The 26,472-nt window shown below is 56.0% G+C and overlaps 6 protein-coding genes across 6 annotated transcripts; 4 read left to right on the forward strand and 2 right to left on the reverse strand.

The window, feature by feature from the left end:
* Positions 1-181: 181 nt before the first annotated feature.
* On the forward strand, positions 182-3,145 carry CH63R_01167 (Sec23/Sec24 trunk domain-containing protein; the record flags this gene model as incomplete). Its single annotated transcript, XM_018296142.1, has 3 exons — positions 182-796; positions 854-3,067; positions 3,119-3,145. 3 exons carry the CDS (start codon positions 182-184, stop codon positions 3,143-3,145), a joined length of 2,856 nt encoding a protein of 951 aa, XP_018164504.1.
* A 2,238-nt stretch (positions 3,146-5,383) lies between these two features.
* Positions 5,384-6,709, forward strand: CH63R_01168 (uncharacterized protein; the record flags this gene model as incomplete). The annotated part of the gene is made up of 4 exons (XM_018296143.1): positions 5,384-5,474; positions 5,635-5,732; positions 5,775-6,182; positions 6,461-6,709. 4 exons carry the CDS (start codon positions 5,384-5,386, stop codon positions 6,707-6,709), a joined length of 846 nt encoding a protein of 281 aa, XP_018164505.1.
* Positions 6,710-8,322: 1,613 nt separating this feature from the next.
* On the forward strand, positions 8,323-9,588 carry CH63R_01169 (Mitogen-activated protein kinase; the record flags this gene model as incomplete). The annotated part of the gene is made up of 4 exons (XM_018296144.1): positions 8,323-8,435; positions 8,502-8,697; positions 8,765-9,146; positions 9,212-9,588. 4 exons carry the CDS (start codon positions 8,323-8,325, stop codon positions 9,586-9,588), a joined length of 1,068 nt encoding a protein of 355 aa, XP_018164506.1.
* A 1,389-nt stretch (positions 9,589-10,977) lies between these two features.
* Positions 10,978-11,988, reverse strand: CH63R_01170 (Oxidation resistance protein 1; the record flags this gene model as incomplete). The annotated part of the gene is made up of 2 exons (XM_018296145.1): positions 10,978-11,424; positions 11,545-11,988. 2 exons carry the CDS (start codon positions 11,986-11,988, stop codon positions 10,978-10,980), a joined length of 891 nt encoding a protein of 296 aa, XP_018164507.1.
* Positions 11,989-13,460: 1,472 nt separating this feature from the next.
* Positions 13,461-15,619, reverse strand: CH63R_01171 (uncharacterized protein; the record flags this gene model as incomplete). Its single annotated transcript, XM_018296146.1, has 3 exons — positions 13,461-15,010; positions 15,162-15,558; positions 15,602-15,619. The coding sequence occupies 3 exons, from the start codon at positions 15,617-15,619 to the stop codon at positions 13,461-13,463; spliced, it is 1,965 nt and encodes a 654-aa protein (XP_018164508.1).
* A 6,441-nt stretch (positions 15,620-22,060) lies between these two features.
* Positions 22,061-24,219, forward strand: CH63R_01172 (uncharacterized protein; the record flags this gene model as incomplete). Its single annotated transcript, XM_018296147.1, has 2 exons — positions 22,061-22,085; positions 22,640-24,219. The coding sequence occupies 2 exons, from the start codon at positions 22,061-22,063 to the stop codon at positions 24,217-24,219; spliced, it is 1,605 nt and encodes a 534-aa protein (XP_018164509.1).
* Positions 24,220-26,472: the final 2,253 nt, after the last annotated feature.

Consider the following 26,472-nt stretch of genomic DNA (forward strand, 5'->3'; position numbering starts at 1 on the left):
TCACGCCGCTACGCCACGCCGCCTGTTGCGTACCCCCCCAAAACCCCGGCACCGACCACCAACCAAATAATATCCCGAATTCCAAACATCGACCTTCTCATCTATCGCGAAGCTGCTGCTCGAAACCCCAACGCAAAGAAGAAGTAGCACAGCCTCCAACGCCCTCTGCAGACTGTCCACCATGTCGGCGCCGAACGACGGCTACGGCCAATATCCCTCGCAACAGGAGCCCTACGCCGACCAGCCTCAGGATGGCTACGACGCACAGGGAGCCCAAGCTCCTCAGTCTGCTACCGCCGACCACGGCAAGAAGAAGAAGAGGGGGTATGCCTCCCAGGCCTACGAGTTTGGAGCCGGTGCCAATTCCGCTGGCGGCGCGCCTGCCCAAGCGCAAGCTGCTCCGTATGGCATGCCGCAACCTCAGGTCCCGTCCTATGGAGGCTATACCCAGCCAGATGCCCAACCCGCCGCCGCAGCTTATGGCTCTCCCCAGCCGCAGCAGTACGGCATGCCGCAACCCGCCGCCGCCCAGGCCGGAGGCTATGGCGGATATCAGGCCCCCGATGCCGGGTACCCTGCCCCTGGCGGCGCTCCTGCCGCCCCCGGGGTCGCTGGCCTCAACCAGCAGATGGCCGGCATGAACCTCGGCGGTAACCCTCAGCAGCCGCCCCCTGGCCAGCCGGCCGGTACCCGCCCTGTGGCCCTGAACCAGCTTTATCCGACCGACCTGATGAACCAGCCATTCAACGTCGCCGAGCTGGACCTGCCTCCTCCCCCCATCGTCCTTCCTCCCAACGTACGTCACCTCTTTTCCCTCTGATACGGATCTTCTTGTTGACCATTGGCCATGTAGACCAGCGTTACCCCCTCTCCCGATGCGAACTGTGGCCCCAAATACGTCCGCTCTACGCTCAATGCTGTTCCAACAACACACTCTCTCTTGAAGAAGTCGAGATTACCTTTTGCCCTTGTCATCCAGCCTTACGGTGCTCTTCATGACAGCGAGGACCCAGTTCCCGTTGTGCAGGACCAGGTTATCGCGCGTTGCCGAAGATGCCGAACATACATCAACCCTTTCGTCACCTTCCTCGATCATGGCCACCGCTGGCGCTGCAACATGTGTAACCTGACTAACGACGTGCCTCAAGCTTTCGACTGGGATGCTGCTTCACAAAGGAGCTCCGACCGGTGGGGTCGTTACGAGCTCAACTACTCCGTCGTTGAATTCGTGGCGCCTCAGGAGTACATGGTTCGCCCACCCCAGCCGCTCGTGTACCTGTTCCTTTTCGACGTCAGTTATGCCGCGGTATCTACCGGCCTCCTCGCTACCAGCGCCCGCACCATTCTCGACAGTCTCGACAGAATACCTAACGCTGATCGTCGGACTCGCCTTGGATTTATCGCCGTGGACTCCAGCCTTCACTATTTTTCCGTTCCCAAGGACGGCGAGGAGAACGCCGAGACCAACATGTTGGTTGTCAGCGATCTTGAGGAACCGTTCTTGCCCGTGCCGCAGGACTTGTTGGTGCCGCTGACCGAGAGCCGCCAGAGCATCGAGAGCTTCCTGACCAAGCTGCCTGAGATGTTTCAGAGCAACCAGAATAACGGCTCTGCTATGGGATCTGCTCTTAGAGCTGGTCACAAGCTGATCTCCGCTCTCGGTGGAAAGATCGTCGTACTCAGCGCTTCGCTGCCCAACGTTGGCGTTGGCAAGTTGGATATGCGCGAGGACAAGAAGCTGCTGGGCACGAGCAAGGAGAGCAGTCTGCTTCAGACGGCTAACAGCTTCTACAAGAGCTTCGCCGTCGAGTGTTCTAAGAACCAGGTCTCGATCGACATGTTTCTCTTCTCCTCGCAGTATCAGGATGTCGCGTCTCTGAGCAACCTGCCGAGATACACTGGAGGACAAACCTGGTTCTACCCAGGCTGGAACGCCGGTCGTCCGGAGGATGCCATCAAGTTTGCTTCCGAATTCAGTGACTACTTGTCATCGGAAATCGGCTTGGAGGCAGTGCTTCGCGTTCGTGCCACTACGGGTCTGCGCATGAACGCCTTCTATGGCAACTTCTTTAACAGGAGTTCGGATCTCTGCGCATTCCCCGCGTTCCCTCGCGACCAGTGTTACGTTGTCGAGGTTGCCATCGACGAGAACCTGACCAAGAATGTTGTATGCCTGCAGACTGCGGTTCTTCACACCACATGCAACGGAGAGCGTCGTATCCGCGTCATGACGCTTGCTCTGCCGACCACCACAAACCTCGCCGATATCTACGCTTCGGCAGATCAGCAAGCGATCACCACATACTTCAGTCATAAGGCGGTCGAGCGCGCCCTGAGTGGTGGCTTGGAAGCTGCCCGCGACTCTCTTCAAAACAAGCTGATCGAGCTTTTGCAGACTTTCAGAAAGGAGCTTGCAGGCGGCAGCATGGGAGGTGGCTTACAGTTCCCTTCCAACCTTCGCGGTCTTCCCATTCTCTTCTTGGGCCTCATGAAGAACGTTGGCCTACGCAAGTCGGCGCAGATCCCGTCAGACCTACGGTCAGCTGCCCTCTGCCTGTTGTCAACACTTCCCGTCCCCCTCCTGATGCAGTACATTTACCCCCGTCTCTACTCCCTGCACGACATGCCCGACAACGCAGGTGTGCCCGATCAGGAGACGAGCCAGATCGCGCTCCCGCCACCATTGAATCTCTCGTCGGAACGTTTTGTTCCTTACGGCTTGTACCTCATTGATGACGGCCAGACCCAGTTCTTGTGGGCTGGCCGAGATGCTGTGCCGCAGCTCTTGAACGACGTGTTTGGAGTTGACGACAGGACCCAGTTGCGGGTTGGCAAGGGTGCATTGCCGGAGCTGGAGAACGATTTCAACGAGCGGGTACGGGCGGTTGTCCACAAGAGCCGGGATCACCGTTCCAAGGGAGTTGGCAGCATCATTCTGCCCCACCTCTATATTGTCCGAGAAGACGGAGAGCCGAGCCTTAAGTTGTGGGCGCAGACATTGCTAGTTGAAGACCGGGCGGATCAGGGTATGAGTGCCGCGCAATGGCTCGGAATCCTTAGAGAAAAGGTAAGTCCCACACGGTGTCTAATTCCATGATTGGGATGCGATGGCTAACAGTGCTACGTCTGGCAGGTTGTGACTTAACAAAATTTCTACCAGGGAGAGGGTGGGCTGTTGGTGTTGTAAGGGACTTCCGGAGGTGTTAGGTTCATTCAGACCAATACCTGGGAATCGTAGAGATCAATACGCATGAAAACCGGCCGAATGACGTCTAGTGCTTCCATGGCGTGCCAAACCTGCTTCCTGAGTGGTTCGTGTTTGGTCCCGCCGCATATTTCTGATGACCATCAGCAGCTGGATGGCTTCGCGAGTAAGATGTAAACCATGACAAGTGACAGTGTGTGTGTGTGTCACAGAGTCGATCAGATTCTTGGAACGCTGTGCCTCAGAGAAACGAGCTCGTCGCCGTCTCGGAGGATTGATAAGCTTGTGGGCTCAGGCATGAAGCCTGGGGCCGGTGACCTATCAGACACCTGTATGGCAGCAACAGGGCAAGTACCACCACCGTTGGCGAGCCTGGGACGATGACAGGAGCCCCGTTACCCCTCCACAACCTACAGGAGGGCCAAGTGACAATCGACGGTTGCAATAATAGCTGATGGCGGGGTGGTATTGGATGGGGAGGACCTCATGGTTGGGGTTTCCCAGTGTCAGTATCTTTGGAATCTGGCGAACAAGTGACGGGCGAGCGAGTGAAGTGGGTGGTGGTGGTGGTGAAACTGGCACCAGTGAGAGATGAAACACACGCGCCGATGAGGGAAGAACGGCTCAGGAGCCAATGGCAGGCGGGGTTAGGCGCCGGTGGAAGTGTGCTGTGGCTGCAGAGTGCTGGCCAATGCCGGCCGAGAGACGGACCCTAGGAGAGAGTTATTTCTGATTCATCACATGGTAATGTAAGTTTGCCCTTCGTTCAGCAACCTAGACTGCAAGACAGGAGAGTCGGCCGGGCGCTGCTGATTAAAGATGACAGAGCAGGAGAGGGAAAAAGCGAAAAGCTTCGCCGCCTGTGAAGCATGTCCTCCGATTTGCCCAAGCAAACTATCAATATAACACCCAAGTGTTAAGTATGTACCAAGCTTCAGCGGCTCGCGTGCCCTCTACCCGCCAGTTCCTCACCTCACGTTCAGCACCTGGGATACCAACTCCAAGGATAACTTCCAAAGGCTGGGTAAAGATAACATCGGAGTAGATTTGGGCAGTGATTGCAAATCATCTGTACCTTGAATTTGTTGACGATGGGTCGCCTATCCTATGCCGAACCAGCCTATCCATATCAGTGGCCCCAGACCAAGCAGCATGACCGAGAATGGTGCCGACGGCACCAAGATATGTCAAGGGACAGGGAACACAAAGCATTGATACATGGCTGCTGGTGAATGCGCGGATTGGTGAGGCCATGGTACCAAACCTGAGGGTTGTTCCCGAGTCTGGACTCTCCCCGCCAAGGGGGGGCTGCAGAACTAAAACACCCCACCGGGGTTTGGTGTCCCTTCTTGCTTTCGTTCTCCGTCGGTCTATCTGTCTGGCTACCAGGCGGGAACTCTGGACTAGTTTCTTTATTCCCAAGCTGCGATGGGCCGTTCGATTGGATCCGTTGACGGGACCTGCTTGGATCAAGGACTGTGACTTAATGACGCAAACCGGTTGACGAGAAAGTCTAGACCAACCAAGAGCAATCGGATGATTGCTTGCCTGGGTGGGTGGACGCTGGGAATCCCAGGCAGCTCCAGCTTTTGCAAGGGAACGGAGGGGAGGACTTGTTAGCAGCTAGCTGCTACCCATGTGAAATGGCAGTGTCAGCATCGTTTGTTTGTCTTGCTAACGCCCCTCCTCGAACAATTCAATCTTGATCCGTGACCGCTGGCTTCAAAGTACATCGAGACCATGATCAACAACAATGGAAACCCATTAAAAAGCATAATGAGAGGCTGGAAGTAACTTGCTTTTTGTCTGCTCAGCAATTGGCTTCGTCAAATGCCGGGATAGCCCTGAGAACATATCTCTAGTGCTTCCTCGCACTACACACGAAAACAGGTAAGGATTCCCTGAGCTCGAGATGCAGATCATTTGTTCACCAGTCAGCTATTCGTCGACCCCTGATTCATTGAGTTACTGAGTCGGGACGCAGTGAGAGACGAAGCGATGTAGAGTTGGGTCTGGTGGCTATGAACACGGCTGGGATGCGGATGTAGTCTTTTTCTCGCCATTCTTCTCAGGATGGAAGCAAAAGTTCCCACAACCTACCAACGTCGGACGACCCTCTGCGTCGAACCCAACTTCACATATAAAGTATGTATGTGTGTTACTAGATAGCCGGAAGCCATGGCCGAAACCAATCCTAAGGTGCTTTCCAATAGCACCTTATACGAAGACATCGTACTTCGTCGGACTGTCTGTACCTCATACAACGTAGGTAGGTACTTAGTTTGGCCTCTGGCAGCCCGGGTCCCGGAGTGGAGGGGAAGGGGGTCCTGAAGCAAGCGCGTTTCCAAGCAAAGGTACCTAGACCTTGATCAGGGTCTACAAATGGGCTCTGGATCGGGTACATGCGCTCATGTACTCCCGGTCCTCAGGTACCACGCGGTTGGTCTTCACCATAGATCGACCTTTGAGCTGCAGCTATGCCGCCCAGTCGCTCACTCAGGATCCAGGAACCTGGGCACCTACTCAGGTAGGTGCGGTACCTATGTAGGTAGGTACAATACCTAAGCAGTCCGTCCTGTTTGTCCAGGACAGGTCCCGCTACTTTGTACGATCACCCTCCCGGCTGACCCCTCGTTCCCCCTCTTCCCCTTCTCCGCTCGCGTCTTCCGGTCTCTCAGTCGCAGATTCTCGCCAGATAGATCCCACGACATCGACCCGCCGTCCTACACCTCACCACCTCCACTTCCTGCCTGCTTCTGCTCTCTCCACCTCAGTTACTTCACCTCCTTCTCCTGCTGCTGCTACTGCTATTTTCGAACCGGCTGTGAGTTCAGACGAATGCAACACAACACAAGATAGCCCGGACCAAGACGAGAGAACCGGTTCAATAAGACAACCAACCAACCAACCAACCGCCTGGCCCTCACTCAACAAGGCATCTCCAGACGAGCAAAGAGAGGGTCGACTCTGTAGCGGGGTAAGATAGACTGACTGACTGATTGATTGCCTGGCCAGCTAAGCCTTGTCCGCTCATTCTTTTTTTCCCATTCTATACCAGGAAGCTAGCTAGCTGACTACCCTTGACTTCGACCATCGATCTCATCACGGGCTGACTGGATTTCCTCCTCCCCTTCTCTAGCCTCAAACTGCCTCTCCTTCCATACATACACTCTCCTCACCGAAACATCGATACACTTCTCTCTCGCTCGCACTGCTTCACCAGCGCGCAGTCCCCTCGCCGACTACCCATCGCAGCTTCCTGGTACGTACTCAAACTCGTCTTGTCGTCTCAACGTCATGTCCATTCCGCCTTCCCGCCTGTGTCTATCGTCCCGAGCCAACATCGTCGCCTCACAGCCCCCGTCCTCGTCTCTCCCATTCATTACCTCTACCCCTCCCGGCCTCGTCGCCGTCCCCTTGCCCCCGTCTCCCCCTCCGTGCTTCATAGGCACGCAAACAACACGGCAGCCCCCCTTCGACGAAGACGAACCCAAGCACAAGTAGTCGCAGCCGTCTTTCTGTCTGACCTGTCCTTCCACCCTGGTCCAGGAGCTCGTGAAGCTCAGGTGCAACCACGTTGCTCGTCTCGTGGCCTGTTTGCCGTGGTGTGATATTGGCATCCTTTGCGTACTCCTTGAACGTCTCTCGTCTGAAGTTGCATCGTAGGGGGTGCTCGGTTCGTCGCTCGTTCCCGTTCCCCTTACCTTTGGCCCCGTTTCGTTACATCGCGACCCGCTTTCCCTTACCCGTTGCTATTCTTCACCAAGAACACTCCCCGCGCCGCCTTCTCTCTCTCTCTCTCTCTCTCTCTCTCTCTCTCTCTCTCTCTCTCTCTCTCTTTCTCTTTTCCTCTCCCTCCGCGAACGCCACGCTCTCCCTCCTCCCGCCCCTTTTGTTCTGGAAGTTTGCCTGCGGCACAATCGCCTGTCGCGCCAAAACTTATCGGGGGCTCGATCCTTTTCCAGAAGCCAAGGAAGAACAAGACGCGGAGGCGCTCTTTCCTTGTCTGCGGTTGCTCCCTCACTGTACCCTGCCCTACCTACCTACCTTACCTACACTGTCTAACCTACAATACATTCTGTTCCCGTACCCGCACCCCGACCCTGACGTTCCACGACCCAGCTGTTTTGGACCCTCTCCTCAATCACTCAACCTTGCCCGCCCGGGATACCTGCCTGTTCTGTCACTTGACCCGTTGGAGCTACTTCCAGCTAACACCCGGCTCGGATCTTACAGCCCCTTGCCCTCCAAACCCTCTGCACCGGAAACTTGCAATCAACCCGACACTTAATTGTCACCCGCCCTCCTGAACAAAACCACAAACCGGCCGTACGGCGCCAACTAAACAGGGGGGAAAATCGCAGAAGAAAAAGAAGAAGGGGAATAGGCTGAAAGATCTCGTTGTGTGACTTACGAACAGAAATCCGAGACGCTGGCCAGGACCAGAATCAAAACACACACTTCCTACCAGCCTGTGACAGGCGGACCTCACCCAGCGCACCCAGGGCCCGAGCGGATCCCAGAAACACGGCCCTCGCCCACTTTCGATCCTCCGACGACAAGTCGTCCCCTTCCACCCTCACCCATCCATCCGTCTTTGTCCCATCCCTCCCCCTCTCAAAAAACGCCCAAAAGCCGATCTGCCTGTGTCTGTTCATTGACTGGACCGAACTGGTTTTTTTTTCTCCCTCTCCCCCTTTCCTCCTGCCAGAAAACAAAGTCCCGCTGGTTTGCGAAACTTTGTGTGTCTGCGACGCCCATCCTTTTGTGTTGTTCTTTTTGACAGCCGTCGATCCCACCCTGTCTTCCGACAAGTCACAAACGGCCGCCCTCCCGCCAATTTATACCCCCGCCGGACACGATACCAAAAAGACTCCTGGCTCCTTACCGAACCACGGCTCATATCTAGCAATTGTGGTTCTGCAAGAACGCCTTGCGAAGACGACCTAATTCTCTCCCTCCCCCATCTCCCCCTTCCTCCCGCCTTCCGCCCGAGGTCGCAGTAGTAGTAGTATCTCCTTCACGAGGGACCCGCCTTTGGTATTACTTCAGCGACAAACTACCTACCTCGACAATTTCCACTCCATATCGATACCAATTGTCGCACATCGCCAACAATGTCGCGCGCGAACCCCCCCAATGCTTCGGGCTCCCGAAAGATCTCGTTCAATGTGAGCGAGCAGTACGACATTCAGGATGTCGTTGGTGAGGGCGCCTACGGAGTCGTTTGGTACGTTGTTTCCCGGTCTCAGCTGCAACTGCGGAGGGGCTATCTCACTGACTGGGCTTGGAACAGCTCCGCGATACACAAGCCTTCTGGCCAAAAGGTTGCCATCAAGAAGATCACACCTTTCGATCATTCCATGTTCTGCTTGCGAACTCTCCGTGAGATGAAGCTTCTGAGATACTTTAACCACGAGAACATCATCTCCATCCTCGACATTCAGAAGCCCCGGAGCTACGAGACCTTCAACGAGGTCTACCTCATCCAAGTAGGCAACCCTCCATGCCCTGCGGCTCACACAGCTGGGACAATTGCTGACAGGTTTTGTCCCCTAGGAGCTCATGGAGACGGACATGCATCGCGTCATCCGAACCCAAGACCTATCCGACGACCACTGCCAATATTTTATCTACCAGACTCTGCGCGCTCTCAAGGCCATGCACTCGGCCAATGTCCTTCATCGCGACTTGAAGCCTTCCAACCTGCTTCTGAATGCCAACTGCGACTTGAAAGTCTGTGACTTCGGTCTGGCTCGTTCCGCGGCCTCACAAGAGGACAACTCGGGATTCATGACGGAATACGTTGCGACACGTTGGTACCGTGCTCCCGAGATCATGTTGACGTTCAAGGAGTACACGAAAGCCATTGACGTCTGGTCCGTTGGCTGTATCCTGGCTGAGATGCTGAGTGGAAAGCCCCTGTTCCCTGGCAAGGACTGTAAGTGGAATCATGGGCAACAGCTATTATTGGCGTGCATACATGCTAACAAAGGAATGCGACAGATCACCACCAGCTGACTCTGATCCTTGACGTTCTCGGCACCCCGACGATGGAGGATTACTACGGCATCAAGTCTCGCCGTGCGAGAGAGTACATCCGCTCGCTTCCCTTCAAGAAGAAGGTTCCCTTCCGTACCTTGTTCCCCAAGACGTCCGACCTGGCTCTCGACCTCCTCGAAAAGCTCCTGGCTTTCAACCCTGTCAAACGCATTACGGTTGAGGACGCCCTCAAACACCCTTACCTCGAGCCGTACCACGACCCTGATGACGAGCCCACCGCGCCCCCCATTCCCGAGGAGTTCTTCGACTTCGACAAGCACAAGGACAATCTGAGCAAGGAGCAGCTGAAGCAGTTGATCTACCAGGAGATCATGCGGTGAGCGATGGTGCGCGAAACGACAGAGAACTGGAAGAAATTGTCTGCATTGGGCGATATCATTGTGTGACGGGAAACACATGGCTCGCAAGGATGATGAGACGAGAACCACTTCAGCGAAGGGGCCGAATCTGAGAGGGGATGATGAGACATGGCTCTATAGATGACGGATGTAGGGAGGGAGGAGGAGAATTGAGCCCGTGAGGCCTGCAGAGGTCACGAATTACAAAATAACATACGCGGGGCCAGGCGGATTCGGCTACGATTGGCCGAATCAATGATGGATAGGCAAACATTTATCTCGTCTAAACTCGGTCATTCCCTATTTGTATCGGTGCTCTACCCTGTGAAAATTCTTAGTCTCGAGATGCGTCGGCCCGTTGCGACCCATCCAGCAACGCGGCAGTACTGTAATGCTGGATCAGGATATGGATTGGCATGTCGAATCAGGTGTCAGACTTTCTTGTGTCAAGACGGCCAGTGTACATGAACGACTAAGACCATGAGGAAACCATCAGAGATAAATGGCTGAATCATACTCATCAGGTGGATTCCTCTACTACCACTTGGCGTCAGTCCGAACCTCCTATTGGAAAAGGTGACCAGCCTGTCAGATTGTGTGGTCTGCTAAGTTTGCTCCGGGTACGCCGTCCTTTTAACAACTAACCCCTGAAACGACCAATACCTGGGGGAAGGCTCTATCGACCTCGGCCTCGATGATGGAAAGACGCAGGGCAGTTCGCGACCAGAATGGGGAAGAGGCTGTTCGACAGGGGCTGTTGCCATGAATTATTCTTGCCCCAGCTTCATCCAGGGTATCATTGTATTAGATGTGTTTGTGTCGTCGTTGCCCAGTTCCCCCCGCCCCCACCCTCGGGTTCCGCGTCCTTGTCTTTCCCGGCGCCGGGGCAGATCACCGACCCCGTCATCAACCCAGAGCTCGGCGCGAGGGCATCGTCCACATGTTCTACGGAGTCCGGAGCGCCCGACAAGGTCTACATCTGAGGTCCGAGAGAGGGGTGTCTGACGGACCAGCCCATAGAACTTGCTAACCCGGCTCTGGCCCAGACGGCTCGCTGTCCGTCAAAAAGCCTCGTCTTGTACCTGCAGGTTGGCCATGCTCCAGCCGTGGTAGCTAGCCCCAGTCCCTGCTACCGAATACCACCTAGTCCCGACTCGCAATCGGAGGTGGCGTTTTGGACTTCTAAACGAAGCCGCGATCCTTTCTTGTTTTCAAAAACCGTGCGCACTTTCCACTCGGTTGTGCGGCCGGTACCGTTGTTGTCTTTTTCGGTATTGATACCTGCGTCCTGTGTCTCCCGCTCTTGTACATGATCATGTTCGTCGTCGCGTCTGCCGTTGCTCGTTGATGTAGAATCTTTCTAGGTCCGCATCAGGCCCCGAGCACCCACAGCTCGACGCCCAGCACGCCGAACTTCTCCCCCTCGTCGCTGAGGGGCTCGTTGCCGAATGTCTGGCTGCGCCCGCTGTGCCCGCGGTCGAGGCTGTCGTCGAGCCAAAGTCCGTAGTGGCCGTCGCCAGCGCCGACGCTGAGGAACCCCGTCTCGCAATTAATGTAGTAGTCGTTGACGCCCGAGTAGGGGAACGCCTTGAAACGAATGGACTCGCTCGGCGCTGGGGACGGCGTCGGCCTGTCGCTGTCGAGAAAGGTCGAGCGGGTCGGACTCGCCACGGTGGTGATGCGCGTTAGGTTCGTCGTGTCGGCGGAGGGTGGCGGCGGAAGGGGGGTAAGAGTAGAGGCTCGCCAGAGGAAGCATTCGCCATTGCCAAAATACTTGGGCGCCGGGCGGGGGTATTCGGAGAGGTAGGCGCCGAAAGTCTGGTCATGGACCCTTGAGTTAACCACGTGGCCTTCAAAAGTGTGCCGGGTGCTCTGACGATGCAGTTACCCGTCCTGGAAAAAGCACGGGAGAAGCAGGGAGGGTCGGTTTAAACTTACGCCGCCAGCATCATCTCTCACGACCAGCACAAAACCGACACGCCGACCCTGGTAGTCGGCTGCCTTCTGGTACAGCGTCGTCAGACTGGCGCCGTCCTGCTCCAGGCTGTAGATCAACTTCCAGTCCTCCATGATCCTTAACCTCTCTGGCAGCATGATGCGGATCTCCTCGGCCACGCCATGGCTCAGCAACCGCGCGCTCGGCGGCGTGCTGTCCTTGAAGCCGCTCAGAACGATGGGATCGAGGGGCGGCGGGCGGAAGGGGCTCGCGGTACGGTTGATATGGGAGGGGACGAAGACACCGTTGACGCCGTCTTTGAGGGCGGCACCGCTGACGGGCTCGGTGTGCGCGTGGGCGAGGTGTGATGACTCCTGCGAGTGACCGCTATGAGGGTAAGACTCGGGAATGTCGGAGGAGAAGCGGCGGATGAGACCGGACCACATGGTCGTGATCACGGAATTCGAGAGGGACGGAGCAGTGGAGGAGTGTGCCGGCGTGCGGGCGCCTGAGGAAGATGGTGTTTCGGGGGGGCTCTGATAGGCCATACTTCGACGTCGTGGGTATCGAAGTCGGTGATGCAGATGGATTTAGGGGCGGGCGTTGGGGAGATAGCGGGACATGGAGGAGGAGAAGTCGATTGCGGCGGTTGCGGTGTCAGGACGGGGTCTTATCATCGAAAGAGACGCTACGTCAGCCTAAGTGGTTTGGGAGGGAAATGCGTGCGAGTGCAAGACGAAAACGACAGTGGTTGGCTATGTAGGCGAGCACGACGAGAAAACAAGGAACAGAATAAGTGCTTGGGAAGTGGTCTTATGTTATATTCGATGAGGCAAAAAGGGCGGCTCGTCAGCATGTAAAAGGTAAGGAAAGGTAAGGTGAAGCAGAAAATGAGCAAAGGCGAGTAAGTTGGCTGATCATCCGGGTCGGCATGTCGCCGGTGCAGCTTTGGCTTTCGGCCAGCAGCGGTGAGTTCGGATTCGTCCCGCAGTGCTCTACAGAAGAGCTGGCAGGCCGGACAAGCAGAGGTTCTTAGCTCAAGTGGACTGACTGACGGCTGACACCTTGGACGCCACGAATGGGGTAGGACTTAATTCACTGCAAAGGGAGTAAGTTACCTACTAACCCGTATCTTCATGGATGCGACCCTTGAGGATGTGGTACGTATTGCAGCTGTATGTGCTGTCCTTCTGCCACTGGTAGCCAGCTGTCAATCTTATGGCTAAAATTCATGCTTCGTTCCTGCCGGCCAACCCCCCGGCCACCCCGGAGCCGGACGCCCGGACGGCCGGTCTCGTCTACGGTTACGTACAAGTCGCAGCCATTCCAATGTCATCTTACCCTAGCATTACCTGATGGAATTCGGCCAGCGTGCGACACTTATACCTAAACCAACGGGCTGGCTGTAAAACTTTGCACGACGAAGCAAATAGCACTCGGCCGGTTAGGAAAACTTGTATTTCCGTGGAATTGATCTAACATAATCATTACCTTGAACAGGCTTTGTGCTGTTCCCCGCCCTTCGCTCCCGCACCTGCAGGGGAGCGAAGAAGGAGAAGGCGGGAACGTAAAATCTCATGGCCAAGGCCGACTTTGCTTTGTGAAAACCAACCCAACCAGATTTCGATACACAGACAGGATATCCGTTTGTTTGTGTGTCCACTTCTCCTCCAAAAGACATCCAAAAACACCATGCCCGGGACCCGGCTTTTCGTCCGTCCCTTTTTGTTCGTTGGTATCCTCGCTCGCTCTCCCTCTTTTCATCAATAAAAAAAACCGCCGTGGGAGCAGCGTTCCGTTGCTGCATTTCGCGTTACGTCGTCCGACTCCCTTCCTTCCCTCCCTCCATTCCGCCTCTCCATTCAACATTTGTACAGGCAGTGAAAATATGTGTGGTGATACAAATTCGGAAATGTGCTTACAGCGCCTTGCCGACGCTGTTCTGGCTTCCTCCACTGGGTCTCCACCCAGCCTTCTGCTCTCCAGGGCGGTATCCCGCGACGGGACTCTCGGCCTCGTGACGATAACTCGGACCGCTTGATGAGGGCCCAACGTCTGGACCCGGGTCACTCCATCCATCCATGCTCACTCCACTGCTGTACTTCGAACTGAAGCTGTCGGCTCGTGTATGGGCAGAGCCCGGCACGCGAGGCGCACCACCACCACCACCACCGCCCTGGTTGTAGTTGCTGCTTGCCTGCGTCGTGCGGCTCCCGAGTAGTTCGGGCCGCTCCAGATCGAACGGGTCAGACCGGAACTTGTTCCGCCTTGTGGCGAAGCTCTCCACACTTTGCATTGAGTCCCGATACATGGATTCCAGTCGAGGTGAGTACGTCGAGCCACTGGGCGGCCTTGTCGTGCCGCCACCAAAGGATGTTCCTCGAGACCGGCGCACGTCTACGACGTACGTTGACGGCGGCTTGACTGCTGCGGCAGGTGCTGAAATGGCGTTCGCGTCAGAGAAGGGGTCGTTGCCTATGTTGGCCACGGCGAGCGGCGCTGGCTTTGCTGAATCATGAGGCAAGGCGTTGACATCCGAGAAAGGGTTTGCCGCAGCATTCTCAAAGTTGAGTCCAAGGCCTCCAAGAAAATGATCTGCTGAGCCGGCGCTGCCCTGGCCGCGACTGAGCCGCCTCCGCTGGGCCTCCCTTTGGACTTCTGTGTCGTCCATACCCAGAAGCGTCAAGAAGTCGGGCTGTCCGCCCATGGCTGCATTCCGGTCTTGCATGTCGCGTGTCGGGGCGAATGGGTCCTTTTCCACGATCCTGTCACCACGCAACCGCCAGTTGAATTTCATGTCCGCCGTCAGCCGTTCCCACCAATCCTTGATTCGATCTTTCGTTGTGACCACATCTCGAGGGCCCGTGTGGTTCGACCAGGACGAGCTGTTACGGCTATGCTGAGAAACGTTCATGAACTGAGAACGGTCCCTGGCCGAGCTGCTATCCCGGTTGCGCGAAACCAACCCTCCAAGTTGGACCCTGAATCGCTGGAAGTTGTATCCGAGCGCCGCCTTGAGCTTGGCGGACCGTGGCGTCGGGCCCAGAGATCCCCTGTCAATGACATATGGTGTATTCTCTGTATGCCTGAATCTAGGGTCCGTCGACAGAGGCGTGAGAAGGGTGCTCCGGCGTTTCTTGAGCAGTCGCTTACGCCAGAGCCAGAGAAGGAAGCCAAACAGGCCCAGTACAGCCACGGCACCAACTACACTCGACGCGATAACAACCGGTTTGGCAACTCCACCGGATCTGCTGTTCCCAGAAGGAGTCCCGTTGGATGCAGGTGAATCATTCCCAGCCTCGCCAGCAGCTGTGCCAGGATTCAGGGGAGGCGAAGGCACAATTGCACCCACTCCTGCACCTCCTCCTGCTCCTGCTCCCGCGTTGCTCGTAGGCGAGGGGGACGGGCCAACGTTGCTCAGAAACACCGGCGGTGTTGGGGCTGTCCTGGCATCAGTCTGGCTGGTTCCTGGAGCGGGTGGCAATACAACGGGTATGGGTATTGAAGAAGACGATGATGCAGGAGGGAGTATTTGGGCGGGGGTGGGTGGTGCAGTCTGCACGGGAATATTGGGGATGTCATTGAAAGTAGGAATAGTGGCCGAAGGCTCCGCATCGACGATTGGCGGCGTAGAAGACGTCGGTACTGGCGGAGGTGGAGGAGGGGGAGGGGGACTTGACACCACCGGAGCAGGCGGCGCTTGTGTCTGCTGCAGAGGCGGTGCTATTGACGAGGGAGCTATGACTGGAGGTGGAGGGGGAGGAGGGGGAAGTAATGAGGAGATCGTCGTACTGGTAGTCAATACGGCCGGTGGCAGTGGTGGTTGTGTTGTTGTTGGTGGTGGAGGCGGCGGCGGCGGAGGAGGAGGAGATGGAGTAGCAACCGGCAGAGGCGGCGAGCTTGTTTGAGGCGGAGGAGTTGAGCGTGTCGTCGAGTGGGACGTCGAAGTTGAGTGCGAAGTGCTTGCCGATTGTCGTTGTTGATTGTTGGATCTCGTCTTGTTCCCCCCCCTTGGCCTAGCCGTACACCTTTTGCCATTAAAAGTCGTTATGAAGGCACCATCTGGGAGGTTTGCATTCCGGTTTGGACTCGACATTGTTGCAATAATGTTGCGATTCCAGTCGCAGAGAATCGAATAGTTGAAGAATTGAACAAGGGTCCCGAGACGGGAACAAGAAGAAAGACAGATACTAGGAGAAGCCTAGCCGGCCATCTAGGTCGATTTGCAGATGATCATAAGGAGCCTGGCTACGAATCGAAGAGGACAATAAGCCGGTTGGTTAGGAAGCCTGTCTGATAAAGGGGTGAGCGGATGGAAGGTGAAGGCGGTCGGGGACGGTGGTATCGTCTAGTCGTCGAAGCAGATAAACAGGCCTCGAGACCAACCATCAAGCTAGTCGGAGGAAAGAAGTGAAGGGTTGAAAACGTGAAGAAGATCACGGAAAGAATCGAAGGTGGTAGTAGGGAAAAGATGAGGGAGAGGATCGGGGTAAAGGGAAGTGTATGAGACTGAGGAGGGTATGGCAGGGGGGGGGACACCCAGAAAAGACCTGGTCTGGTCTGGTTTGGAGTGGTTTGGAGTGGTACGGTAGGGTCTGAGGTCTGAGTCTTGGGCTTGACTGAGGCTCGCGGGATGTCTCTCCGATCGTGCAGGATTGGGACAGGGGACCACACACCCCTCTTTCTGGACCTCTCACGATCAGAGATGGATACCCAACATGGTACATGCAAGCAGGCACTTGCGTGTTACAAGGTGATGACATGGGCCACATGCGTCTTGACTTGACATCGAAACCCTTCCGCCAGCCGGGGGGTTTAAAGGAAGGAGACGACGGTAGGCGCCGAGCGGCAGCGTTACTTCGTCTACCTCCCCTTACTCTAATCGAGGACAACAAGTGACAGACCCCAGACCATGACCGAAGCAGAGGTAGAGAGTTACACGTACCTGAGCCAGACCAGACCGAACCGAACCAAGCACATGGTGGACGCCGAAGAGACCGGGCATGCAAGTCTGGAGCCGGCGCATCTGCACATGCAAGGCATGAGAGGATGACTTTGCGCGCTTGGCATATCTCGCCGCCGTCTCTTTCGAACGCCTCTTGGCTTCTCGCGACAGGTTTGGCCGGAGGACGCATTGGAAGCTATGTCTGAGGAAGTTGCCCTGGAAAGAAGGGACGGAGGACGTGGGAGCAGTGTTGCAGGGATGGAGTGTATGCGACTGGGACTGCTTGAGAGAAGAATATGTGCGGTCATTGGCCCACGGGTCAAGGTTAAGGGGGAGATGCTCAGGTTGTCGCGTTGTCGCGTTGTCGCCCGACGTTTTCCTAGTCGGCTCTGGACGATGGAATGGCAGAGGCAGAGGCGGTCCAAAAACGGCGAGCCCCTGGCCTGTAACACACCTGAAGCACGAAAACCCGCTCCCAAGCGACCCCGGGTATGTTCCAGGCCAGGGATCCCTGGCCCCCCCCATTCGGGTGGCACTTGGACTCGATGAGGGAATTGGGCGGCCGTGAATGGCTGCATCTCATCGCTCCCGCCATCTGCAACGCCCTAGGCCCCAAATGTCCATCGTTCCATCTTCTCGTCGTCAGCAGAAGCTTCCCAACAGGGCACAAGACATTCTGAACCTGGAATTCACAGCAGCCATCGGGTGGCGGACGGGGCGTTTGGCGTCCTCGACCCCCTGCATGAGACCCTAAGACCCACCCTGCCTTCTGGCGCCGAATCGGCCAAACCCAGAAACGCTTCAAAGCCGCCTGTTGCAAGCGCATGCCAGTTTGACAATCGTCTTTCTTTCCGTGTTTGTGTGCTCGCCTTCCTATGTGCTGTTTCTCTTTCGGATGGGAAGGAAGTAGGTAAAGAGTGAAGGAAGATGGTGGTTTCGCCTTAGTATTTCCCCCTCCACCTTGTCCCCCGACAAAAGACAGAGACAGACAGATGACCGCGTCCAAGCCGGCAGCTGTTAGTGCCACAGGACGCCAGCCGCGCGCGCATCGTCTACGGTGTATTCGTCAGCCAATCTATGTCAGGTTGACCTCTCCGGCTGACCGCACACTTTGCGACCCTCGAACCTTGGCAGAGGGACCAGCTTGGCCTTTCCCCGTCCTCGTCAGAGTTGGTTGTCTGAAAATAGCATCCATTCTTCGCCCTCTCCGCCTTGGCCTCCCAAACAGGATGGGCCGCACACCGCTGCCCTGTCCCTTCTCGTCACTCGCAGATCCGGAGAAGCCCTGCCTTGACCGTTAGGCAGAAGGCCAGAAAGCACCCGTTCCGGCCGGATGAGAGAACATCCTACTTCTTTCCCGTCCTGTCCGTAAGAAACAAGAAACAGCATGTACGAAAGCAGGACCGAGTCGTTGTCGAGAAAAGCCGAGTCACCGCCTGCCCTTCAACCGGCCCCAGCCAACACCCATCCACCAGTGGTCACCCATCACTCATCACCATTCTTTCACGGCCGGCTTGGCGGCGCACAGGGTCGGAAACTCCTCAGCGGCATAGTGGCACCGGTGAACTCGTCCCTCCTTCGGCCAGATCCCGTCGATTGATGCTTCACCCGATGTTCTGAGGATGAGGGTTACATCCAGCCAGACGCCGTAGGGAGCCATTTGCCCAGCGTTTGTGCGTTTCGTCTACCAGAACCGCAACATCTCAAGGCGTTTGCCCCTCCCCTTTCTTCGCCCTCCTCCATCTCATTCAATTTTGGTCGTCCCTCACCAAGCCACCAAGGATTTTGACGCCCTAAGAAAGTCTGAGAATTAAAGACGGTCGAGCCACTGGTGGACGGCTACCTAATCTGCGGCGGAACGAGCCTTGGGTACATCACATGATATCGCTCTCCGAGTCCAAGGGCTACTCACATAGTAGTATGTGTGTCCATCACAGGCAACACCTTGTCCCTTCGACTTCGTGGCATGGCTGCCCAGAGTAGACGCTTGGGATGGCAGCTCGCAGGCTCGTCCCAGTCCACGCATATGAAAGCATTCTCAGTCTTGGCCTCTCTGCTCCCTCTCCACTACGTACGTACTCTGTAGTCTGTACCCACCGAGGCCGTCAAACGCCCAGGGGCCTTGTCCGTCGATCAATTGACAGACAACATGCACCTGCACCCGCACGGGGTGTTCCCTAAAACCATGCAAAGTCGTCTCTGCACGCCCGGCCCTCGGCTTCTGCTTCTCGCCCGTGTAAGAACGCAGCTGCCGGGGACCAGGAGTAGGGCCGGTCGCGGCCGGGTACAGTCTTATTGGCGTGTCTCGAATATCAACACGGAGAAGGCACTACTCCCAAACATGCTCGCAGCACAGCCCAACACCCTTCACTTCGCCCGCACCACTGAGTCGCCGGTTTGCCATTTGGCCCGGGTTCGGTTTGCGATTGACTTGGGGAACGAGACAACGCAGAAATCAGACCGCGGGGATGTCGGTCGACCGAGTTCGATTATCCATCCTCCTGACAGAATCGATGTAGATGATGAAGGGACCCTCTGTTCCGGATGCATATGCATGGGTAGAGGGGACTGGGTGTGGACGAGAGACACGGGCGGAGAAGAACGCAGGTAAATCGAGTTTCTTCGGAGGCGACGTTTTCCGTAAATGTGTGCTCTTGCTGTGTGTTTTCTCCGGCCCTGACTCCCGGATCATCAAACAAGGGTGAACAACCATAAACTGCAGTATGAAACTCGACGGCCAAACAATCAAAGGCCTCCAGAAAATAGGTTACTGAAGCGTTGAATCCACGGCTGGCAGTCAAGGCCGTACCGAGACTTGAGTGACAACATGTGGCAGAAGGTAATAACAAGCACTGCCAGGCACGTTGTCAGAATCCATGCTTCGTGGTGGTCAAGAAGCGATTGGCTCTTGTAATGGTGAGACTAGTTAGATCTCTGTTAGATACCATTGTCGTAGATGTCAGATGGTTTGACGGGCTGCCCGACGGCTCAGTCAACCAACTCTACTGGGAGAAAGGATGAACGTGCGTCGAGGAGCAAAGTTAATCAACCTTTGGGGCGGTGGTGACGAGTGAGAGAATTGCCTAGGTATGATTGGAACCCCCGCCTCCCTTCACGTTATTTCCCCCTTGGCATGCAGAAGACCGAAACAGAGTTACGCGTACTTAGATGAACAGTGCGCTCTCACCTCCGTGTGTTGAATGTGCTCGGGGCTTGGGTGGTGTCCCGAAAGGTAAGAGAAGGCAAGCTCGGGTAAGGTTCACACTACGTAACCCGAGGGAGCGTTTAGGTAGGAAATAACATCCTGGCGCCACGACAATAAGTGAACTAGGGTAAAGGAGGGGAAGGGGGTTATGCTGTTCGTCATGACTGTCACCAGAACAGAACAAGCAACTACGACGAAACAGGAAACGCCCATAGCGGTGCAATAATTGTCATCGTCCGGCGTGCGTTTGGTTTTTACAAAGTTTGACGTGATGTGCAATCAACATGTTGCACCACAGAGAAGACATCTGCACGTCAAGCCCCAACAGAAAGCTTCCATTTAACCTACCACCACTTCTGACCACAGCCATCATCCCACCAGAGAGGTGGATTGCAGACAAGCAGGCTGCATGGTTCATGGGGGCACTCGGTTGCGGCCGCCTGAAAGCCCCACCCCACTCGGGCTGTAGGTTGCCCCTACTTGTGCAATTTGCTAACCTACCTACCTACATTGGAATGGCTAGCCGGCTCTCTGTTTTACGCGTTGCATAAAAAGGCAATCAACTGGGACTCCGCTCGAAGATCAGTGCGCCAAGATGATGTTGATACGACGGCGTGGTTGGTAGAAGAAGTCGGCGTCTAATACCAAGCCACTGGGCGGAGTCACGGCATGGGAGAAGTGGTTGTTGCAAATCTGAGGTGTCGTGAGGTCTGTTTCGAGTGTGAACACTCTGCAGCTGCTAGTGGCAAGGCGAGGAGCCAGGCGTCGCTCAACCACGACAAGTGGCACATAGATAGGCAGAAATCTGGACGCCAGAGGATTGCCTATGAGCATGGCATGGCAGCAAGCGCAGGCAGTTGCATGACAATTGTCTTTGGCCTGCTCGTGGGGCTGCTGACTCGGCCGGGGGCTTGCCAGGTTCACTATGCGACGGAGCGGCCGGTGTCGACGTCCGGAACGTTGAATACCGTCACGCCGGTAGGAACGCCCCACCGGGTGCACGCGCACACATGCGGAAGTGGCGCCATGTTTCTCCGATCCGGTGAGATGAATCGGCGCCTGCCCCATGTCAGCCCCCTCGCCCGCCCTCACGGAAACATTGACCGGAACATATCCGCCCGCGGGATTGACTTGGAGACTTGGACGCCACTTTTCCCCCGCTCCCTCCCGTCCGCTCCAAAAGCTCCAACTATCCGTAAGGTATCTGTAACACCCACCTAAGGTGCTAGGCATGTAGGTATCGGCAGAAAAGGGGGAAAAAGGAATGGAAAATGGAAAAAAAAGTACACGCCCATGCCACGCATGCAGGGCCACCCATCGCGCTATCTGCTTCTCTTTGCTTTGGGGAACAAATCACAACTTTTGTTCCCATCTTGTTACAGGGTTTGGGGCGAGCCAAACCAACAGACAAACTGCGGATCGACCTGTTGGATGCTAGCCTGACGAGGGAAACAGCCCGCAAAGCTGCAGCAACATGTTAGCAACGCTGCACTCTGCTTCGTATGTGTGTGTGGGGGGGGACGACAAAAAGAAGAAAACAGGGCCCAACGGCGGTGATTAGCACCACAAACAATCCTGGGAAAACACATCCAAACGGCCGCCAAGTTCTCGCTTCTGCAATGTCTGCTGTGAACTCCTCACCCCGTCCACCTCACCTTGCCTTTCGCAGCAGTTGCGGTACGCAACGCGCCAACGCCCGTATGCGCATCCAGAGGCCATTCCAGGGGTGCTATGTAATTGCTCCATGGCCTTAGGACTGACAAGGCAGGTCAGGTAAGAAACGGGAGGGCTTTCGTTCTCGTACCAACCAACCAACTGCACCGCCAAACCGCTCATCCGCCGCTTTCGTCGGAGTGCTGCTGCTGCTGCTGCTGTTGTTCCACTGGTCTCCTTCGTTTCCCACCCACCCTGCTACTGCTACGATTTGCTCCCTCTCCTAATTGCTTAGGTCGAATCGAAGTCCTGTTTCCTCTTTACTCGTCCGCACCCTGTCCTCTCCTTTCTGCTGCTCTTCCTTTAACTTGTTTCCTCCCCCCCTTTCATCAAAGAAGAGAGGGTGAGACCAAACGGTCAATTCGGTTATCGTTAGAAGTCCGACTCGAGTATCAAACTATGTCGCTGGTCTGAGCCCAAAGTCGGAAATCGGTCCCTCCCCCTCATCTATATCTCCTCAGAACAATCAGGCCTCGACCCCGCTCAGCTTCGCACGCTTTCCCTCTCGTCTCCCCACCACCGCCACTCCCGCCGCGGACCGGACCACCTCTTGTCCCTCTCTACCCGCTTCATCTCACGGCCTTAGGGAGACAACACTATCGTTGTCGTGTCATCGCACAACCAGACAAAACTTGTCCGGGACCTTCACGACACCATGTTTGGCACATACCCCGCCTTGGGTGAGTTCCACGATCCCATCATGTTCATTTCATTCAACCAATGTCAATTACTGCATACGACTCTCTCCCCCCCCCCTTCTACCCTTGAGATGCCTCGCACCTCCTTCGTCATTACGAAACGCATTTGGGTTCGCACGTCTCTAAGTCTTCTCCGTCCTCTTCTCCCTCGGCTGCACACTCTCGACCGTCCATCCCACCAATGCTTCCACAAAGCTCGACCTTGATGTCGCAAACTATTCATGCTGCCGTGTCTCACGATCATGCAACGGGAAATTGTCCCTCCCGTGTCTGATTTGCTTCAAGGGGGTTGGCGCCTCCTCCTTGGCGGGTCCGTCGGCGGGTGTCACCCGGGCCCGGCCCTTTCCACCTCCGTCGATCCGACGACCGTCACCCGAAACCGTCACATCACTGATCAGTTCTTCAGCCAATCAAACCCTCGCCGTCACCCTCCTCTCACACTCATTCCACCTTCCTTGTGATGCCAAAGCTGCTGTCACGTTCATATACCCGTTGAAGAGATTGAGGAACATGTCATCCTAACAGTAGCCCTTTAGCAAACCTGCCAACCGCTGCCAAGATCGACCCGAAGGATGTGCCCTCTCCAACGCCCGTCACCCTCCCGCAAAGCCGACCCCAGCTGCATGCCCCCTCTGCCCCTGCCGGTCAAGCGAAGCCATTGACTTCGGTCCTACAAAACGTATATCGCCCCGGAGACGTCACGTCTACCATCTTTGAAGCCCTGGGCATTCATCTCATTCCAGACGCCCCTCCCGCAGATCTCATTCCGGACACGGCTTACCTGCCAGACTTCGAGGGCTGGGACAAGCTCTCCCCAGATGAAGCACGCGAGAAGAACGCCGAGACTCGCAAAGTTCTGAATAACGGTGTCCAGTCTCCCGGCTGTCAGACTTACCTAGACCGTAAGCGAGAGCTGTCCCATTGCAACGAGGATGCCTTCCGAACGGTGAGACGTATCCCCGCGCCCAAGGGTCAGCAACAGGCCCGCCTTGGGAACTCGTACGAGTTCTTCAGATGTCTTGAGGCCTTCACTACCTACTGGGACGATTCGTCCAAACCGATTAAGCCTATCGAAGAGACAAAGGAGGACAAGCCCGTTGTCGATGCGGACAAGTCCGAACGGGACAATCCGCAGACCCCCAACCACTATCGCGTCACCCGCACCTCAGCCGGTTCGGCGATGCCTGGCGAGTATCGCCAGAGTCTTTTGACGGCCTTCCTCAAGCTTGTGGCGTACGACTTTGGTTGCAATGTCTCAGCTCCCCGAACCGAGCCCCGTTTGCACATCACGGCCTCACCCGCGCCCGCGCGGTCGCAACCCTCTACGCCACAGGCTGGGCTTCCAGTCCCGAGAACTTCCTATTTCGCTTCTGGATGTACTTTCATCTTCCGGACCCCGAGAACCCGTGACGCTGCTCGCCAGGGTGTGGTGGAGGGTCCCCTGGCAGCCGTCTCTGCCCGCGCAAGCACCTCATTTGAAAACGAAAACGACCAGGCCATCGACCTGGCTCGAGAACTGGTGGCTGCTCTTGTCACGGCACAGCACCGTGCGAGAGAGGGCAAAACCGAGAAGCGTTTCGGTGAAGGCGCTTGGTGGACTACAAAGCCTCGTTGGGGAGGTGGCTCCGGAGGTCCCATCGGCCGTGAGGTTGAGAGAGATGCAGTTCAGGGTGACAAGGACAACACCGACGCCGAGACGGGTCAGCCCGCCAGCAAGCGACCGCGGAAGAACATGTCCATCTACGACAACTACCGTATGGTCCGCCCGCCCTCGGCCAGCTGGGACCGCAAGACTCGCTATGAGGCCATTGGCAAGGTAAAAGGAGCTGGCTACGACGACGTCTATGTCATTAGCTCCTTGTTCCATCACGTCAGTGTACTGCGCGTGCGTGTGCCGGAGCGTCTTCTAGAGGTGCTCGAAGGCGCGGGGGAGGATGACGTCCACCGCAGTTGGGGCCAGGTCGAGGTGCGCCGCAGTCCTTGGTACGACTTCTTCGTCCTTGAGCAGCGCCTCGAGGCCATGAAGCTGGTGTGGTCTTTGATGACCTGGCTCATGAGAAAGGAGGAGACACCGGCCGAGAAACCGGAGGAGGACGTCAAGATGGCTGATGCATGAAGCATTTTTGACCAGCGAATATCCCTTGGGACAAATAATTAACTTTCTGGCTACGGCAGACTGGATACACACGGCTGCTGTTACCAATATAACATTCAAATACAACTCATCCGCCCCTTCGCCCCCCTCTTTTCCCTTTCAAAATGGTTGCTCATAGTTCAGTGGTTGCTGCTTAGAGTCATGAAAGAAGGTAAACGTAATGCTTCATTCGAATTCACACTCCTTGCAAAGCAAATCTTCCAGACGCGTCATCTGAGACCCCTGCAGTGCATACGGAACTTCCATCCTCGCGACCCGCCAGCTAAATTGCGTCGAGTTCGCCTGGTCATGATGCTCCGTCGGTTCTGCAATCTCCGAGGACGAGAAGCGTATATCTGGGGCCAGACTGTTGGACTCGGCTGATGGAGAAAGCGCAGTTGTGGATTACTGCTGGAAGCGACGACCGCTTTGCTCAATTCACTTACATAATGCTGTCGCAGAGTTCGGCTCTCGCCGCGGCGACATACAGCCGTGATGCTCTACACCCTCCAAGATTGCACGGGAGATTGGGGTACGATATTACCCAGAAGGAAGTGCGGCAACGATTGAGTGGCTGGGGAGGGCAATTTTCATGGGGCGTTGTACGGAGTCAGTGCTCGAATACGGAAGATTCAATCAAGCCCGAGGACGGTTTGGTCTCTAGGGCGTCTGAACCGACTGTATCATCCTCTCCGAGGGCCTTTGTAGACACGGTCGGCATAACAACGCAATCTAGTGGGCGAACTGGTGGGCGAGCAGTCCATTTCAGCGGCGGCCGTTTTGCGGAACTTTGAGGGAAAGTGTGCTCCGAGACCTGGCATCGTAGGCGTCGAAAGGCATGTCGTCTTTCAGCAGACGAAGAGTACTTACTCGCAGATGCCAGATCATAGATACCACAAGGGCTGCGACCTGTCGATGTGCCATACCAAAGCCTTGGCATGAAGCGGACAGTCAGTAATGGCTACTTACCGCTAGCCAAGCAGTTCTAGGGCATTTTGCCATGCCGCAATGCGCCACAAGCTTGAGGCCAGATACTCAGGAGGCTTGAGAGAGTGAAAAGCGGCCGCCCAAACGTTGAATTCTAGCTCGCACCGGCGTCCTCTCGTAACTTGACTATTTGATATCCAATCGACTGGACTAGCGTCCAATGGGCTTCCAATGTGTTCAGAGACATTTTCGCATGTTTTGCTCTCGCGTCGTCAAAGGTAAATTCAGCAAGCTTCTCCTGCATGCAGTCTGGAGACGGCCTCTTCAGATCGGCTGAGGCTCCCTAACCGCCTTCGGAGGTTGTGGGCACGTTTCTGAGTCTCTGAGACAGTGCGGTCGGGACATCTCTGGGGAATGGTGGAACGATTGCGTGTTCTTCCATGTTGTATGGTGAGTTGTCGTCAAAAGTGGAAGACTTGCATCTACAGTTGATGTGGGACCAGGTGAAGCTGTCTTAGACGGGCGGTTCGGACCCCAAAGTTGCTCCAAGCCACCAAGGGTCTGCGGTTCAGAGCGAGGAACGGCTGCCATTCGCCGGGATTCGGCGATGCCCCTGTCGGTCAGGTGCGCCACAGTGATCGGCATTCCCGTAACCTTACCTGATTGGGGTCGGGGAATAATGGGGTGCGTACTTTGGCTCCTGTCAACCACAGACGTCGTATCTTTATTAATGTGGCGTTCGAAGCGGCGTGCCGGGTGCAAAAACGGCTTAAACAGGGACCTGAACAGCGTATCCGTCACTTCCAATAGATTGCCCGAATACCTTGTGCGCCAGACAAAACCCGCGAGAAAGCAACACACCAGGCCCGAACGCAAAGTTGTGTGCGGACATCTCGACGGGGTGCAAGCGGATCTGGCTGTGGGTGTGCTGCTGGGGGGGCATGGGCTGGAGTTGACGGGCTCTCCGGGACGAACTGGGGCGTCGTTGTCAGTCTGCGGGCCATTTTGGGATGGATATGACGTTTCTGCCATCCATGATCCAGAGTTGCCAACAGACGGTGGTATTCACAATCGAATAGTGCAGCATCAGGTTGGTGAGCTAGACTAGGACCCGCAACTAGATTTCGCTTTCGACGGGAGGCGTTTAGCCTCTCTTGCGGGGCGATCAACCCAACCGTGCAGAATTGTAGCCAACCGCCGAACCCCGATCCATTATTGCATACAGGCCAGCCCACTGTATGGCACAATTGACGCGAGAGAGCGCCTGTGCTATCAAGTAGCGCGGCACAGCCATGATTGATCGGCGCA

Source organism: Colletotrichum higginsianum, chromosome 1 (genome assembly GCF_001672515.1).
Source record: "Colletotrichum higginsianum IMI 349063 chromosome 1, whole genome shotgun sequence".
Taxonomy (NCBI): domain Eukaryota; kingdom Fungi; phylum Ascomycota; class Sordariomycetes; order Glomerellales; family Glomerellaceae; genus Colletotrichum; species Colletotrichum higginsianum.